Raw genomic sequence first — 18,552 nt, 5'->3', positions numbered from 1 at the left:
ATGTGGAACTCGACAGTCTATTCTTGTTCTTAGAAATGAAGGCTATTTCAAGCGAGAAATTGCCAAGAAGATTTCCTACAACGGTGTGTACTACTCCCTTCAGAGGACAGCACACACAGGCTCTAACCAGAGTACAAAGAGAAGTGTGAGGCCCCGCTGCACAACTGAGCAACAAGACAAGTACATTAGAGTCTCTAGTTTGAGAAATAGACGCCTCACAGGTCCTCAATTGGCAGCTTCATTAAATAGTACCCGCAAAACGCCAGTGTCAACGTCTACAGTGAAGAGGCGACTCCGGGATGCTGGCCATCAGGGCAGAGTGGCAAAGAAAAAGCCATATCTGAGACTGGCTAATAAAAGGAAAAGATTAATATGGGCAAAAGCACACAGACATTGGACAGAGGAAGATTGGAAAAAAGTGTTATGGACAGACGAATCGAAGCTTGAGGTGTTTGGATCACAGAAGAACATTTGGGAGACGCAGAACAACTGAAAAGATGCTGACGCCATCTGTCAAGCATGGTGGAGGTAATGTGATGGTCTTGGGTTGCTTTGGTGCTGGTAAAGTGGGAGATTTGTACAAGGTAAAAGGGATTTTGAATAAGGAAGGCTATTCCATTTTGCAACGCCATGCCATACCCTGTGGACAGCGCTTGATTGGAGCCAATTTCATCCTACAACAGGACAATGACCCAAAGCACACCTCCAAATTATGCAAGAACTATTTAGGGAAGAAGCAGGCAGCTGGTATTCTATCTGTAATGGAGTGGCCAGCGCAGTCACCAGATCTCAACCCCATAGAGCTGTTGTGGGAGCAGCTTGACCGTATCTTACGTAAGAAGTACCCATTAAGCCAATCCAACTTGTGGGAGGGCCTTCTGGAAGCATGGGGTGAAATTTCTCCCGATTACTTCAGCAAATTAACAGCTAGAATGCCAAAGGTCTGCAATGCTGTAATTGCTGCAAATGGAGCATTCTTTGACGAAAGCAAAGTCTGAAGGAGAAAATTATTATTTTAAATAAAAATCATTATTTCTAATCTTGTCAATGTCTTGACTATATTTTCTAGTCATTTTGCAACTCATTTGATAAATATAAGTGTGAGTTTTCATGGAAAACACAAAATTGTCTGGGTGACTCCAAACTTTTGAACGGTAGTGTATGAGTTTCACTTTTTAAATTGAATTACTGAAATAAATTAACTTTTTGATGACATTCTAATTAATTGAGAAGGACTAGTATATAGTGACATATTTCATACACTATATGGACAAAAGTATTAGGACAGCTACACGTTACAGGTACAGGATCTTTTATGACATCTAATTCTAAATCCATTAATATGGAGTTGGTCCCCCTTTTCAGCTGAAACAGCTTCCATTCTTCTGGGAAGGCTATCTATAATATTTTGGAGTGTGTCTGTGGGAATTTTTGGCCATTCATCCAGAAGTGAGGTCAAACACTAATGTTGGACGAGAGGGCCAGGCTCGCAATCTCCGTTCTAGTTCATCCCAGACTTGTTCGATGGGGTTGAGGTCAGCGCTTTTGTGCAGACCAGTCAAGTTCTTCCACACAAACCTCACCCAACCATGCCTTTATGGACTTTGCTTTGTGCACTGGGGTACAGTCATGCTGGAAATGGCCTTCCCCAAACTGTTCGCACAAAGTTGGAAGCATACAATTGTCCAAAATGTCTTAGTATGCTGAAGGATTAAGATATCCCTACACTGGGACTAATGGGGCTAGGCCAACCCCTGTAAAACAACCCTATAGCATTATCCCTCCTCTACCAAACTTTAAAGTTGGAACATTGCAGTCAGGCAGGTAACGTTCTCCTGGCATTCGCCAAACCAAGACTTGTCCATCACACTGCCAGATAGAGAAGAGAGATTTGTCACTTCACAGAACATGTTTCCACTGCTCCAGAGTCCAGTGGCGGCGTGCTTTACACCTCTCCATCCGACACTTGGCATTGTGCTTGGTGATATAAGTCTTGCATGCAGCTGCTCGGCCATGGAAACCCATGCTATGAAGCTACGGGGCACATATTTTGTGCTGACGTTAATGCCAGAGGAGGTTTGGACTCTGCAGTTATTGAGTCAGCAAAGAGTTGGTGACTTTTATGCATTATGCACATCAGCACTCAGCGACCACGCTTTGGAACTATACATGGTCTGCCACATCATGGTTGAGTTGCTGTGGTTCCTAAACTTCCACTGTGAAATAATTCCACTCGTAGTTGATTGTGGAATATCTAGGAGGGAAGAAATTTCACAAACAGACTTGTTTCAATGGTGGCCTCCTATTATAGTACCACGCTGGAATTCAGTGAGCTCTTTAGAACGACCTGTTCTTTCACAAAAGGCTTACTACATGGCTAGGTGCTTATTTTTATATATCCTGTGGCAATAAGACTGAATGAAATACTTGACTTCAATGATTAAGAGGTGTGTCCCAATACTTTTGTCCATATAGTGTATGTTCTAATGACTGAATGTAGTTTTGCCACTAGGATTATTTGTAATATGAAATAAACAATTAGTGATATGGAATAAAGATGCTCGCTGCTCCATGTTGTTTCTATTAACAGCTCATTAAGGCAGTGAGTCAACTGATTGCTGACGCAGGCATTGGTGGCTCACGATTTCAACACTCCCTGGCAATTATCAACAACTTTGCTAATGGAGACAAGCAGATGAAGGTAATGGGTTAAACTATTGCTTAGACACTTTATAACACATCTTGAATGCACAGGGTGATATAGAAACTTTTCATGGGATCCTTTTCTGTATTATGTACAGTTCATACTGGTGAAGTGGGGGATATATAATTTTATATCCACTTACATCCAATATATAGGACAAGTCAAATGCCCAAAACCACTCAGATATTTTTAAGATGCTTAGAAGGCAACTCTGGTCAGACAATACATACCAGGTCAGAACCATATTCTTATCCACATGGCAGGATATTCCAGGATATTGCAGATTATTGCTGTACTAGTAAAGATATTCAAATTAGCTTATCATGATGGAATCAGGTGACTGGGTAATTAATCCGAAACATTGGATTGATAACGATCACCACTAGACCTATAGGAAAGGCTACTTCAACACTAGATCACTAAGGATCATCTATAGATTACAAGCGATGTTACGTAAACCACTAAATCACCAGGATGCACACACAATCACCAAGAAACCTACAGTAAACCATCGACGAACCACTGGAGTGCTATGTACTACTGGGTACCATACAGCTGGATTACATTGTTTTGGCGACACCAAGTAATGTACACAATGCCACTAAATTAGCAGGGTCTCTATTCAGTGGCAAGTGGCACCCCATTGTAGAGCAGGAAGGGATTTTGTCATAATTTTCTCGATTGTGAAAATAATGTAACCAGTCTCTCCATGGTCTGATTTATAGAAATTATATTACCTGTCTACTAATAAGTTTGTAAGGTAGCATGGAAAGCCGAAAACGCAGCAGAATACAGTAGCAGCATAGTGGATGAGATTTAACATATCTCATCCACACGCTGCGTAAAAATTCAGAGACTAAATTGACCTGCGGTGTGTATTTTTCAGAGGAGATGTCACCATCTCCTTGCATTAGGTAAAGAACAGCAATTTGAGCACCATTTTCTGCCGTAAAAAAATGCAGGAAATGGAGCGTATTTGCCGTAGCGGAATGTCTTCGTTTTTCAACGGAATTGCTGCATAAATTTTGTGCAGCAATTCCATTGTGTGTGGACATGCCCTTACATGGAATACATCAAATATTTAACTTAATGGGATAAAACAGAAATTGATTGGCTGGTGACATGGATGGGACCTGTCACCTCTCCTGACTTGTCTATTTTAGTAAATACTTTTATTCCCTTTGAAATAACAATTCTTAAAGGGGTTGTCCACTACCGGACAACTGATGACCTATTCACTGGAAAGGTCATCAGTATATCATCGGTGCAGGTCCAACACCCTGACCCCACACCGTTCAGCTATTCCGGGCGCCGGACGTCCATGCCGGAAGCAGATTGCTCCGGCCATGGAATAGCGGTCGAGCTGCATTACTGCAGCTCTGCTCCTATTCTGAATAGGAGCAGAGCTGCAGTTCGACAGCACGACCGCTATGCAATATATGGAGCCAACTAATTGCATACTGTGCACTGACATTCGGGGCCCGCTGGCAGCCGGAGCAGCTGATTGGTCCGGGTATCAGACACAGCACCCATGATATACTGATGACCTTTCTGGTGGACAGGTCATCAGTTGTCCTGTACTGGACAACCCCTTTGAACATTTTTTTCTTAAATCTCTGAATTGTACCGTCGTTCTATTCTTCCTCCTAGAAATGTAGGTACAAAATTGATAACTGGATGTTACCAAATCTCTAGTCAAAGGGTATGTTCCTACACAGTCTGATGATGTGAGCATTGATTGGACAGTGTCAGACTGTGTAGGGACAAACCCCCCACTGGTAACACCCAGTAGCCATTTATTCATGAATAAAGTGCAATAACAGAGAAACGGTACCATGCAGAGTTCTAAGAAAAGATGCTACAGAATTGCTATTATATAGGGAATACAAGTATTGACTAAAATAGACATGTCAGGACAGTCCCTCTTTAAATACACCCCTGGCAGCATCCCAGCTTAACCCTGTGCTATCTTAAACATTTTCTAGAAGTTAGAAATTTAGCATCATACTCAGTAGATTCCTTGAACCAGCAACCCCCCCAACAACCACAAAACCAGCAGATCCTGTATGTGACTGTTAGATAATGTATGATTCAATGATTATGATGTGTTGCCAACATAAAATATATGAATCAAAATATTCTGTCATAAAATACAGTAAGGAAAACATGCTTTTTTTTTCTCCAAAGAATACACTATTTCCAGCGGAGGTGAAGGATCTGACCAAAAGGATCAGGACAGTATTAATGGCAACAGCACAGATGAAGGAGCATGAGAAAGATCCGGAGATGCTGGTGGACCTTCAGTACAGCTTGGCAAACTCATATGCCAGCACTCCTGAGCTACGTAGAACCTGGCTGGAGAGCATGGCCAAAATCCATGCTAGAAATGGGGACTTATCTGAGGTAAAAAAGCCTTGTCATCTATACTGTTTCTATTCAACAGTGTAATATCTGAGTAACTTTATGAGTATATTTCCCTTTGAATTTTATTATTTTTGGCAGTAATATTCTAAGCGTTCATGCTTACTGCAATATTATGGCTCTATATACAACTTCCAACTTGTACAGAGATGCAATACAGCATCCACAGCAGTCTACACGGCTTTACCCCTATATGCCTTCAATTTAATACGGAGGCAAATGGAATTTTTCTTCTAGAAATGTATGGCATACCCCATTGGACAGTGTATTACGGAGGTATAAACCCCTAGAAACATTTATTTCCGTAATGTGGTGCTGTATGGAGGCACCATACAGTGGCACACAGCGTGCCTACCGCTCCTTACTATGGATTTGGAGGGGCTCAGTGTGACAATTTTCAGACTCTTTGCACGTCTCTGCCTGGCCCATTAATCCTAATTAAGGTGTATAGAGTGTTTAAGATAAGGTGATTGATGTCATGGTTGTTCATTTATATTCAATTTATTTTTTGTTTTAAACTAGTAAACAAACATTTATTGATGTCGTGATTATCTCTGTATATGGCTTGGTTGACAATCAAAGTCTTCATGACACGACCTTCTCATTCACTAATGTCCATGGCTAACCACATATTCTCGTGCACTTCATCATTTGTCAGTTACATAAAGAGGAAAACGCAAAAATAATACACCCTAGAAATGAAATCTTAATGTTGGAATAAGCCATTGTCTAGACACAGCAAAAGAACTGCAGTGAGTCTTAGCCTCTGTGTTGAAGACTTTTAGCAGATGGTTTTGGTTAAGCAGAATACAGGGATCTGTGCTTCCAAGATAAACTTTCCCTTGCACTGCAGAGAAAATGGAATATGTGGCTCAAAACAGGCTGATTTTTTTAATATTAATTCTTGCAAACACGCAGTCACTATTACATTTTTTTTTTACTTCGTCAAATAGGTTTAACCTTGTAAGGTGGTCCTCTCACCTGGATGCCAAACCTTATCAGTAACACAGAATATGAATAATAAATATATCTAAGGCCTCAGGCACACAGACATATTTTGGTTCTGCACCCTCAATTCCTGCAGTCTGTGCCCTCCGCTCTGAAATTAAAGATGGATTTTGCTTGACAACAGGGCATAATTGCATGGATAAAACAAATAAATGTTAACAGTAACTAAATGACAAAGTTGATATATATCAGGTATACTATTAGATTAGCATAAATTGTTTAAAAAGTTAGTGTCCATTTAATTTGGGACAGCCCTTTAAGCAGGGCCGGCTCCAGGTTTATTTGGGCCCCTGGGCAACACAGACTTAGTGGGCCCCTTTGTGGGTTAACTCACGGTGGCAGTAAAATGGCAGAAAATGCCACTTTGTGCCCCCATATAGTAGTTAAGCCCTGATTATGCCCCATAAAGAAGTAAGGCCCCAGTTTGTACCCCCATAAATTTAGTGCCCACTGTAGATAGTTCGACACAGCCCCCTCCCAGGTAATGCCACACAGCCCCCCCGCCCAGGTAGGGCTACACAGCCCCCCTCACAGGAAGTGCCACACAGCCCCCCTCCCAGGTAGTGCCACACAGCACCCCTCCCAGCTAGTGCCACACAGCCCTCCTTCCAGGTAGTGCCTCACAGCACCCCCTTCCAGGTAGGGGCACAAAGCTCTCCTCCCTGGTAGTGCCCCACAGCCCCCACCCCTGTAGGTAGCACCTGTGGGGCTCCTTCTAGCAGTGGAATCCCCAACCAGAGCATTGCCAATGCTCTGGCCGGGGATTCTGCTTCAGGAGTAGCCCCTAACGTCACTGTCCATATATGGACAGTGATGTCAGGGGCAACCCCAGAGCCATAGTCCCGGACAGAGTGCTACTAGCACTCTGCCTGGGACACCTGCTCTGCTCCTGTCATTACTGTCCATATATGAATAGTGATGTCCGCTCCAGAGCTCTAGAAGCGGAATCCCGTTGGCAACACTCTGGCCGGGGATTCCACTTCTGGAGGAGCCATGATGGCAGCGTCAGCACCCGGCAGCCGAGTGGGCCCCCTAATGGGTAGTGGGCCTCGACACTTACCCATGTTTGCCGAACAATCTTCAGTCTTTAAATTTTCACAGATATGTTGTACTGCAGTGTCTGAAAATCAATGCCTTGTAACTTCCCTTTTGGAAGACAAGATTCAAAAGTGTTTAAGAACTAGTAAGTGGTTTAGAATAGTCTCAGCTGTCCCACAACACCTACAACAGATTTTTGGGGGTTTATAGAATTTAGTTTTTAGCCAGTTTTACAACAGAAATTCATATATCAAAAATGAGGGCTGAAAATTTTTATTAATTCATAAAAGGTGAAGAGTCTTTCAGATCCCATAATTAAACATGTTTTCTCATGAGAGACATTTATGACAATTCCACAGGATATGTCAAAAATGTCAGATAGATGCTGGTCCCACCTCTGGGACCCGCCCCTATCTCTAGAATGGGGCCCACTAAACCCCGTTCTACCGCTTTGGTTTGCGGCAGAAGCAGGTGAATTCCGACCATGAATTAGGAAACAGAGGAGCTTACTGAGCTACGCTTGTAAAGGATCTGCCAGACATAGCTTCTGTGTCAACGCCCATAGGTAATCAGTCTGCACCTGCTTCTATGTCTGTGAGACTGACTCCATCTTCCACCACCCAGGATGGCAGGCTTAGGAGTGGGAGAGCCTATCACAGCCTGGCCAGACGGAGCTAGCTCCCGCTCTCTGTCTATTTATACCTGCCTTTCCTGTTCCTCCTTTGCTTGTGATTCTTCTCTCCTGGTTTCCTGGCCCTGCTGCAGCTTCTTGAACTACTGACCCTCTGCTTGTATTTGACCTTAGCTTTACTGACCACTCTTCTGCTCTACGTTTTTGTACCTCGCTCATCTCCTGGTTTGACTCGGCTCGTTCACCTCGCTTGTTGCTCACGGTGTTCCCGTGGGCAACTTCCCCATTTCCCCGGCTTCTTTGTACCCTTGTCTGTTTGTCTGTCGTGCACCTATTGAGTGTAGGGACCGTCGCCCAGTTGTACCCCGTCGCCTTGGGCGGGTCGTTGCAAGTAGGCAGGGACTGAGTGGCGGGTAGATTAGGGCTCACCTGTCTGTCTCCCTACCCCGACATTACATAATCACAAGCCCATATACCTAGTCTACCCTGGTCCCTGACTCTACTATGGACCCCCTTGAGACCCTGGCTCAGCAAATGCAGGGCCTCTCCCTACAGATACAGGCCCTGGCTCAGAGGGACAACCAGCCTGATGCTACCCTGGTAATGCCCCTCACCTCACCTCTTGAACCCCACCTCAAGTTGCCTGACCGGTTCTCAGGGGACCGGAAGACTTTTTTCTCCTTTCGGGAGAGTTGTAGGCTCTATTTTCGCTTAAAGCCCCACTCCTCTGGTTCTGAGAGCCAGCGGGTAAGTATAATTATGTCCCGGCTCCAGGACGGGCCCCAAGAATGGGCCTTCTCCTTGGCTCCTGACGCCCCTGAACTTTCCTCCGTTGATCTACGGGGGGCTTATAACCTTATCCGCATCAAAGAGGGGGATGAGTGGAAGACTGCATTTAACACGCCCGAAGGTCATTTCGATTACCTCGTCATGCCCTTTGGGTTGTGTAATGCTCCCGCGGTCTTCCAGAATTTCATAAATGAGATTTTAAGAGACAACCTGGGGGTATTTCTTGTAGTGTACCTTGATGACATACTTGTGTTTTCCAAGGACTGGTCCTCCCACATTGAGCATGTCAGGAAGGTGCTCCAGGCCCTTCGGGAAAACAAACTGTTTGTTAAGACCTCCACTGGCCTCCTGAGGCTGTCCGGGCTTTTGAGGTCCTTAAGAAGTGCTTTATCTCGGCCCTTGTGCTGGTTCAGCCCAACCAAATGGAGCCATTTATCGTGGAGGTTGACGTGTCCGAGGTGGGAGTGGGGGCTGTCTTGTCCCAGGGTACCAGGTCCCTCACCCATCTCCGTCCCTGTGCCTACTTCTCCAGGAAGTTTTCGCCCACTGAGAGTAACTATGATATTGGCAACCGCGAACTCTTAGCCATTAAATGGGCATTTGAAGAGTGGTGCCACATCCTGGAGGGGGCTAGGCACCAGGTAACGGTCCTTACCGAGCACAAGAATCTGGTTTTCCTAGAATCTGCCCGGAGGCTAAACCCAAGACAAGCTCGATGGGCGTTATTTTTTTACCAGATTCAAATTTTTGGTCACCTATAGGGCTGGGTCTAAAAATATTAAGGCTGATGCACTGTCGCGTAGCTTCATGGCCAGCCCTCCTTCGGAGGAAGATCCTGCTTGTGTTTTACCTCCAGGTATAATCATTTCTTCTATTGATTCTGATTTAGTCTCTGAAATTGCGGCTGATCAAGGTTCAGCTCCCGGGAACCTTCCTGAGAACAAGTTGTTTGTTCCCCTGCAATTCCGGCTAAGGGTACTTAGGGAAAATCATGACTCCGCACTATCTGGCCATCCAGGCATCCTGGGTACCAAGCACCTCATTGCCAGAAACTATTGGTGGCCTGTGTTGCCTAAAGACTTTAAGGCCTACGTCGCCGCTTGTGAAGTTTGTGCTAGGTCCAAGACTCCTAGGTCCCGACCAGCGGGCTTACTATGTTCTTTGCCCATTACCCAGAGACCTTGGACACATATCTCCAAGGATTTTATCACCGATTTGCCTCCATCTCAAGGCAAGTCGGTGGTGTGGGTTGTAGTAGACCGCTTCAGTAAGATGTGCCACTTTGTGCCCCTCAAGAAACTACCCAATGCTAAGACGTTAGCTACCTTGTTTGTCAAACACATCCTGCGTCTCCATGGGGTCCCTGTCAATATTGTTTCTGACAGAGGGGTACAATTTTTTTCATTGTTTTGGAGAGCCTTCTGTAAAAAGTTGGAGATTGATCTGTCCTTCTCCTCTGCCTTCCATCCTGAAACTAATCGCCAAACTGAGAGGACTAATCAGTCTCTAGAACAATATTTAAGGTGTTTTATCTCTGACTGTCAATATGATTGGGTCTCATTCATTCCCCTTGCCGAATTTTCCCTTAATAACCGGGTCAGTAACTCGTCAGGGGTCTCCCCCTTTTTCTGTAATTTTGGGTTTAATCCACGGTTCTCCTCCGTTTTACCTGGTAGTTCCAACAATCCCGAGGTAGAGGTCGTTCATCGGGAACTGTGCACAGTCTGGGCCCAGGTTCAGAAGAACCTAGAGGCGTCCCAGAGCATACTAAAGACTCAGGCAGATAGAAGACGTTCTGCTAACCCCTTGTTTGTGGTCGGGGATCTGGTGTGGCTATTGTCAAAAAATTTGCGCCTTAAAGTCCCGTCCAAGAAGTTTTCTCCCCGGTTTATGGGGCCGTACAAGGTCATTGAAGTCCTCAACCCTGTCTCCTTCCGACTGGAGTTGCCCCCGTCTTTTCGAGTACACGACGTGTTTCATGCCTCCCTCCTTAAACGCTGCTCCCCGTCCTTGGCTCCCTCGAGGAAACCTCCGGTCCCTGTTCTCACCCCTGAGGGGGTAGAATTCGAGGTGGCCAAGATTGTGGACAGCAGGATGGTCCAAGGCATCCTCCAGTACCTGGTCCATTGGAGAGGATACGGGCCTGAGGAGAGGACTTGGGTACCCGCCCGGGATGTTCACACTGGGGTATTGGTCAGGAGGTTCCACCTTCGTTTCCCCAATAAACCAGGTCCACGTAGAAAGGGTCCGGTGGCCCCTGATAAAAGGGGGGGTACTGTAAAGGATCTGCCAGACATAGCTTCTGTGTCAACGCCCATAGGTAATCAGTCTGCACCTGCTTCTATGTCTGTGAGACTGACTCCATCTTCCACCACTCAGGATGGCAGGCTTAGGAGTGGGAGAGCCTATCACAGCCTGGCCAGACGGAGCTAGCTCCCGCCCTCTATCTATTTATACCTGCCTTTCCTGTTCCTCCTTTGCTTGTGATTCTTCTCTGCTGGTTTCCTGGCCCTGCTGCAGCTTCTTGAACTACTGACCCTCTGCTTGTATTTGACCTTGGCTTTACTGACCACTCTTCTGCTCTGCGTTTTTGTACCTCGCTCATCTCCTGGTTTGACTCGGCTCGTTCACCTCGCTTGTTGCTCACGGTGTTCCCGTGGGCAACTTCCCCATTTCCCCGGCTTCTTTGTACCCTTGTCTGTTTGTCTGTCGTTCACCTATTGAGTGTAGGGACCGTCGCCCAGTTGTACCCTGTCGCCTAGGGCGGGTCGTTGCAAGTAGGCAGGGACTGAGTGGCGGGTAGATTAGGGCTCACCTGTCCGTCTCCCTACCCCGACATTACAACGCTGTTTCCGTAAAACCTATAGAAGTGAACGGCAGTTACAGAAACAGCATTGCTCAGCAAGCTACGCTGTTTTCGTAACTCCCAACCATATAGTGAGGAAGTGGCCGGGGTGGCAGAGGGAGCAGAAAAAGCTAGAACAGGGTTTAGGGGGCCCCGTTCTAGAGATAGGTACCAGAGGTGGGACCGGCATCTATCTGACATTTATGACATATCCTGTGGATTTTTCATTAATGTCTCTGACGGTAAAACCACTTTAATTATTTTGGCAAGTCTGTACCTGCTACCTAGCAATAGCATATATAACATCATAGTCACCCAGTTGGCTATAACAATAGAAATAAATCATAAAAAATTGCTGCTGAAACAATTATTAAAACATGACAAATAGTTTGGCAGTGCAAACAGTCTATATACAGATGTAGCGATCTTTAACTTGACATTTATCGCATTAAATAATCGGCGGCAAGGAGCATTAACTTGACTTTTTCAATGGATTTCAATGGCTTAAAGAGCGACTTTCTTCAAACCTTTGACATGTCATAGAGACATATCAAAAGTTTTGATCGATGTTGGTCTGGGTTCTGAGCCCCTCACCATCGGTGAAACGAAGGTGCAAAAGCGCTCAGCTGCACGCCCTGCACCTTTGGCTGTGATCAGCGCTCCTTGATAGGCTGAAGATGGCTTACATAGAACCTCAATGTGAGCCGTAATCAGCCCGACAGGGAGTTCTGACCATAGCCGATGGTGCAGGGTGCTCAGCTGAGTGCTTTTGCACCTTAGTTTCAGCAATGGTGAGGGTCTCAGCACCCGGACCCCACCGATCCAAACTTTTCATATGACACATGAAATGTTTGCAGATAGTGCAGTTACTATTTGTAAAAAATGATCACGCTGCAGCAAGTTATCAGGTCAAGATGATTGACATAGTGATACTCTATAATCTCTACATCTTCATGGTTATTGCCTCTTTTTCCTATTGAATATATGTGGAATGTGATTGTTTATAGGGAGTATTAAATGATTGATATGTATTTGTATTCTTTTAGGCAGCCATGTGCTACGTCCATATTGCTGCATTAATTGCAGAGTATTTAAAAAGGAAAGGTAAGGCACCTCCGAGAAGATGAGGTAAACCCTAAAATATGCAAAATTGTTTAAGAAATTTGTAATGTACTACTTGATTTTGAGTAAGATAAGTCATTATTCATTGTGCCATTCGATATGCCATGTAGTGCACTTTTATGATTTTAGCTAAAAAGCTTATCGCTAAGCACTACATCTATGTATCTTTGCTGTTTGAGGCATTAAATTTGCATGCACTAACATTTCCTTATGGTCACTATGCTAAAGGTTACTGGAAAAGTGAAATCAGTCAGGCCCCAAGCATGCTGCTGGAAGAAGAGATTTGTTCTGATTATAACCATTTACTAATCTCCACCGGTGCAAAAAGTGAGTGCCCTAACATTGCCTGTGATGTGCCCAGTCAGGTCATGTGTCGTCTTATACTCAGGCAACTTTTTGCAATGTATGCATGATTTTGGTTTATTTGGAATGCTATACGTTGATCATGAAGACCCCGTATTGGATACATGATTGATATATTTTGCTAATCATGGTCTAATTACAGAAAAAAAACCTCTTACATGTGCCTAATCTGTTTGTTTTTTTAATCGGACTATGTAAATGAGATTTAGAATTTTCCTCATTTATGCTGCATGACTAAATTTAAAATGTACCCGTTATATTGGACATTCTGATCAATCATTTAATCATGGCTAAGACTGGTTGTCTGCCAACCACTTATAGAAAACATGGGGCCGCTGGCATGAATTACCATCGCAATAGGAGGATTAGTTATGTTTTTAAAGCCGATTATTAGGTGCAAATTACACACTTTATATTCTCTTTTTGAGTAATATTGAATTTTGCGACATTAAAGACAAAAATCACATGAAAATAATGTGATTTTTACATTAACACCTTTCCGCCGTAGCCAATTTTCTTTTTTGTTCTTTTAGTTTTTTCCTTCCAGCATTTCAAAAACCATAACTTTTTATTTTTCCGTCGCTATATCCGTATGAGTGCTTGTTTTTTGCAGGACAGGTTGTCGTTTTTAATGAAACCATTTATTGTATTATATAATGTACTGGTAAACTTAAAAAAATATATATTTTTGTGTGGAATGGAAAAAAAACTGATTCCTCCATAGTGTTTTATTTTTATGGCGTTCACTGTGTGGTAAAAACAACATGTTAACTTTAGTTTTCGTCTCAATGTGATTACGGCGGCGATACCAAATTAATATAGCTTTTATGATGTACTAATTTTACAAAGTAAAAAAAATTTGTTGTAAAAAAAAGTTTTTTCTCGCCATATTCTGATAGCCATAACTTTTTTTTTTCTGTCGATGGATTGTTGTGAGGGCTCGTGTTTTGCGAGGCGAGCTTTCGCTTTTATTAATACCATTTTTGGGTATATACAACTTTTTGATCACTTTATATTTTTTGGGGAGCTAAGGTGACCAAAATTCAGCAATTATGTTTTATTATGGCGTTTACTTGTAATAGTTGTAACTTTTACAGATGCTGCAATACCAATTATGTGTTGTTTTTTTTTCATTTTTTACATCACTTTAGGGAAAACATTTTATTATTTTTTGTACTTTTAACATTTTTTACTTTTTTTGTACATTTTTTACATTTTAATTTTTTTTAGTCCCCCTAGGAGTCTTGAACAAGCAATCGCTTGATCGCTGGTACAACACACAGCAATACCTTTGTATTGCTGTATATTGTCATTTTGCAGTATATTGTAATTCTTACCAGCACCTATCAAGAACATACAGTCAGGTCCTCCCCAGGTGGTTGCCAAAAACAAGCCACAGATTGCATGTTTCTGCACAGCAAAATGTAGATAAACTGAGAGCTTGCATTGAGTGTCATAGAATACATGTATACAATATCATTCTGTATTAGTGCAAAACATGTCCCTGTCAATCACAATGTATAAAGTTATAACTTTACTGACAGGTTTATTTTCCATGGGGTGGCCAGCCTTTCAAAGTATCACTCCAAATATCAAGGAAGAAGGGGCAATGAAAGAAGACTCAGGGATGCAGGACACCCCCTACAATGAGGTAAGCAATTTAGTGTAAAACTGTTATGTACATTACATCCATATTCAATTTTAGCCCACCAAAAAACCCTCATTCAGGTGTTTAACTGTATGTCCCCACCATCTTCCACTTAAGCACAAATCTTCGCCCCTGAGTCAGACTGACGGCCTGGGAAACTCAGATATTGGGTGCTCTTTAATGCTCCAGTGTTTACTCCTTGACCCAATATATTTTTAAATGAGGAATAAGGTTCAACCGTTTTAAACTAGAACTACACAGCGTTTGTAATCTGTACCCATGGAGACACATGGGTCTGCATAGAAGCTGTAGAAACAAAACCATAGGATATTTTTACTCCAGACTATTTGATCATTTACTTTTTTGATGCTTTGAAGCAGTCAAATTTAGTTGCAAAACTGTATATAGTCTTTAAGTATTTAAGTCTACAATTATCACACAAGAGCCGCTACCAATATTAGACTCTATTCACAGAGTGGGCATATGCACCCAGTGAATACAGCGAACATCTTTTTAGGGCCCTTATGACCTGACATATGCCAAAAAGTGTGCTTTTCTGTACGTCGGGGAGGTATTAATTTCTTTAGTTGACGCTATGTCATACAGATGCATATACTGTAGTAAAAAAAACTGAGCTGTTTCCCTTTTTTTAATTTTTTTTTTTTTACAGTGAGACCCTATGGTAGACGTATAGCACTGATGCAGTGGCATACGTTGGACCCTTCCACAGGAGGTGTACGTCAGGAAATACTCCTAATGTATACCTCTCAATGAGATAGGCTTGCTATACAAGGCACACACACTTATATTCCTACTTACAAATGAAATACACTAAAGAACAACTTGTACTACTAGTGGTGAGTGCTGGGATTCACTTGTCTCTTTTTTGAAGTACACATAAAGAAGGACTAGCGAATATTGAGGATATACAGAATTCCTACATGTACACTAGCCATTCTTGTATACTGTCCTTATTCTTGTCATCTGTACAGACAAATAGACAGTTCTCAGCCCAGGTTCCTGTTGTGTTGTATAGTTGTGTGTTTTGTATCACTGCAGAGTACTTTGGTGGAGCAGCTGGACCTATGTGTAGACTTCCTCTGGAAATCTGAACGATATGAGCTCATTGCTGATGTCAGTAAGCCGGTCATTGCTGTATTTGAGAAGCAGCGGGACTTCAAGGTAACTTTGTGTATGATCTTTGCTAGATGACTTACGTGAGGCCAACACGACATCTAGACGATTGACTGTTGTCTTTATATCGTATTACGTTTAACTGCACACTAGAATCCATGATGAGCTGAACATATACATTGCTGGAGTAATGATGTATGCAAGTAGTGAAGTACAGTATATCATACAAGATAATGGTTACAGAATGTTTTCTTAAAGGTGTAGTACTTTGCATGTGTGAGAGTCCACAGATCGCCCTACAATGAGGCAGGACACTGATCTAATCTCTGGGGAGACACAGAAGAGTCTAGGAACTTTAAAGTAATAGAAAGACCTGATTATAAAAGAATAGAGGGAAATAGACAAATGAGTAGATAAGATGGTATAGTAATATGTGGTGTATACAGTACTAAGGTTAGAGATCCATAATCCCCAAATTTAGCATGATACAGTCAAAAAATGCATGACTCTCTCTCATCCCCCTCCGTCTTGAAGGATTCTGGATTACTAGGCGGTCCTGTGCTTGTAGATCAGAATTCCTGCAGGATCATATATGTATACATCTTGTTTTTATTCTTGCAGTAGACGTACCTACAAAAAATTGTGCTAAATAATTAGCATTTCTCTTTCCTCTATGCTCACCTTATTTCAGCGGCTGTCAGAATTGTATTACCGTATACACAGATCTTACCTAAAAATTGCTGAGGTTGTAAATGCAGAGAAGAGGTTATTTGGGCGCTATTATCGAGTCGCCTTCTATGGGCAGGTAAGCAGGCTCTAGAGTATTCACTTCTATTGATCTGGATGTGTTTGCTTCATGATCTTGTTTGGGAATGACAGGATTGATATAATTTCCGATATACCAATATTTCACTAAATATGTAATAATTGCAGGCTTCATATGTTTCATTGCTAAACTTTAAAGTGTATATAGATATATATATTTATATATATATATATATATATATATATATATATATATATATATATATATACTAGTGTGTGTGTGTATATATATATATATACATACATATATACAGACAATTAGTACAGTACGTCCGTGTGTAATATTCATAGGATAGACTTGAGACTGGCAGCCCATGCATTTTTTACACTTCTTGAATTATTTATACATCTCATTATACATAAAAGATCACTTACTTTGTTCAAGGATTCAATTATTATTCAATGCAGTGTATTAAAGGCAGAAGCTTCAGCAAATCTTGTAACATTATCATATTATCCATCGTAATCAAATCAGTCTCAGGTAGAATTATGTTTCTGATAGCATCAGCTCCATGTAAGAAATGAAATTAGTTTAGATAAAGGACAAATCACGGAGGGACAACATGTTAAAGGGGATATCTGGCTTAATAATCTTCTGATATATGTACTGGCAAACAAGTAATCTGAAGATTACGCTGGAAGGGGTCTCAGTCGGATCCCCATTGATGCCGTGAACTGAAAGGTCATAATGCTCAGAAAAACGGCTTTTTGCTCTGGTCCTCTATTATATTTATTCCAATAAGATGAATAAAACATTGAAATAAGGGGAGTTTTTGATACTTATGTAAATGTATATAAATTGGCAGCCAATGGGATCTGGTCTTTTACCAACTACTTTTTCTATATCCACTCCCTACAAACCAGAGAAATGCTTTAAAGGGAATTTGTCAGCAGTTTTGACCCCCCCAAAACCGATAACAGCACTAAATAGGTGACGGGAAAACAAGTTTAAACATACCCATGATCTGCGTTCCAGCAGCGTGATGTCTGTACGATGTACTATGTTCACAGCATGTTAATTAAAAGGAATTTAAAGAAAAAAATACCCATGATGCCGATCATACTGCTAGTATTTCAGAAAAAAGGAAGTTTCAAGTCCTGAGTCTTCGGCTGTAAACCCTCCCCATCCCCTCTACTCTTGTTTGAGGCCTCTATCAGTCTCATGGATAGAACGACGTATGACGCAGGAGACCGATAGAGACGTCAATCAAGAGCGTTGTGGAAAGTTTTCAGCTGAAGACACAGGACACCTCACTTATTAGCATAGTGTGCACGAGTAAGGCCGGATTCACACGAGCGTGTTCGGTCCGTGATATACGGACCATATATTGGCAGTATTTCCCAGACCGAACACACTGCAGGGAGCCGGGCTCCTAGAATCATAGTTATGTATGACGCTAGGAGTCCCTGCCTCTCTGCGGGAAAACTGTCCCGTACTGAAAACATGATTACAGTACAGGACAGTTGTCCTACATCGAGGCAGTGACACCTACCGTCATACATAACTATGATGCTAGGAGCCCGGCTCCCTGCATTGTGTTCGGTCAGGGTAATGCGTCCGACATACGGACCGTACGCGCTCTTGTGAATCCGGCCTAACTAAAACGTAAGTTTCTGTTAAATGCTAGCAGTATGATGGGCATCATGGGTATGTTTAAACTTGTTTCCCCGTCACCTATGTAGCAGTGTTAGCAGTTGGGGGGGGGGGGGGGGGTCAAAACTGCTGACAGATTCCCTTTAAACTGGACCCATGAATGATTGGAATATGGTTATTTGCAACTCTGTGGCATTACTGGCCCCACCAATCTGGCGGGATGAATTAATTGATTAACATTAGCAGATCTGTAGTAATGCATCTCCTTCTTAATATGGCAAGCCACTTCAGAAAACCATTATTGTGGCCATATTTCAGATATTAGTAACGCATAAATGTGACAATTTTAGAGTTGGTTGTATTACGGCTCTGTTTTGTAGGGAGCCGTATTAGGCCTCTAAAGTAGTACAAAAGATCTACTGTACCTCCC

General features: G+C 42.6%; 1 protein-coding gene across 5 annotated transcripts in view; it reads left to right on the top strand.

Annotated features, from left to right (window-relative positions):
• The window catches only part of DOCK10 (dedicator of cytokinesis 10), a 320,008-nt gene that overhangs the window by 277,509 nt on the left and 23,947 nt on the right, over nucleotides 1-18,552 (top strand). For 4 of the 5 annotated variants that reach the window (XM_075861478.1, XM_075861480.1, XM_075861477.1 and 1 more), the window contains exons 44-50: nucleotides 2,591-2,701; nucleotides 4,892-5,107; nucleotides 12,483-12,540; nucleotides 12,787-12,885; nucleotides 14,466-14,572; nucleotides 15,629-15,751; nucleotides 16,395-16,508. In XM_075861478.1, the coding sequence (XP_075717593.1) occupies nucleotides 2,591-2,701; nucleotides 4,892-5,107; nucleotides 12,483-12,540; nucleotides 12,787-12,885; nucleotides 14,466-14,572; nucleotides 15,629-15,751; nucleotides 16,395-16,508 (828 nt within the window). The remainder of the gene's footprint in view (nucleotides 1-2,590; nucleotides 2,702-4,891; nucleotides 5,108-12,482; nucleotides 12,541-12,786; nucleotides 12,886-14,465; nucleotides 14,573-15,628; nucleotides 15,752-16,394; nucleotides 16,509-18,552) is intronic. The other variant, XM_075861479.1, reaches the window with a different exon arrangement.

This window comes from Rhinoderma darwinii, chromosome 4, assembly GCF_050947455.1.
Source record: "Rhinoderma darwinii isolate aRhiDar2 chromosome 4, aRhiDar2.hap1, whole genome shotgun sequence".
In the NCBI taxonomy this organism is placed as follows: domain Eukaryota; kingdom Metazoa; phylum Chordata; class Amphibia; order Anura; family Rhinodermatidae; genus Rhinoderma; species Rhinoderma darwinii.
This window is presented reverse-complemented; position numbering and strand designations above follow the sequence as displayed.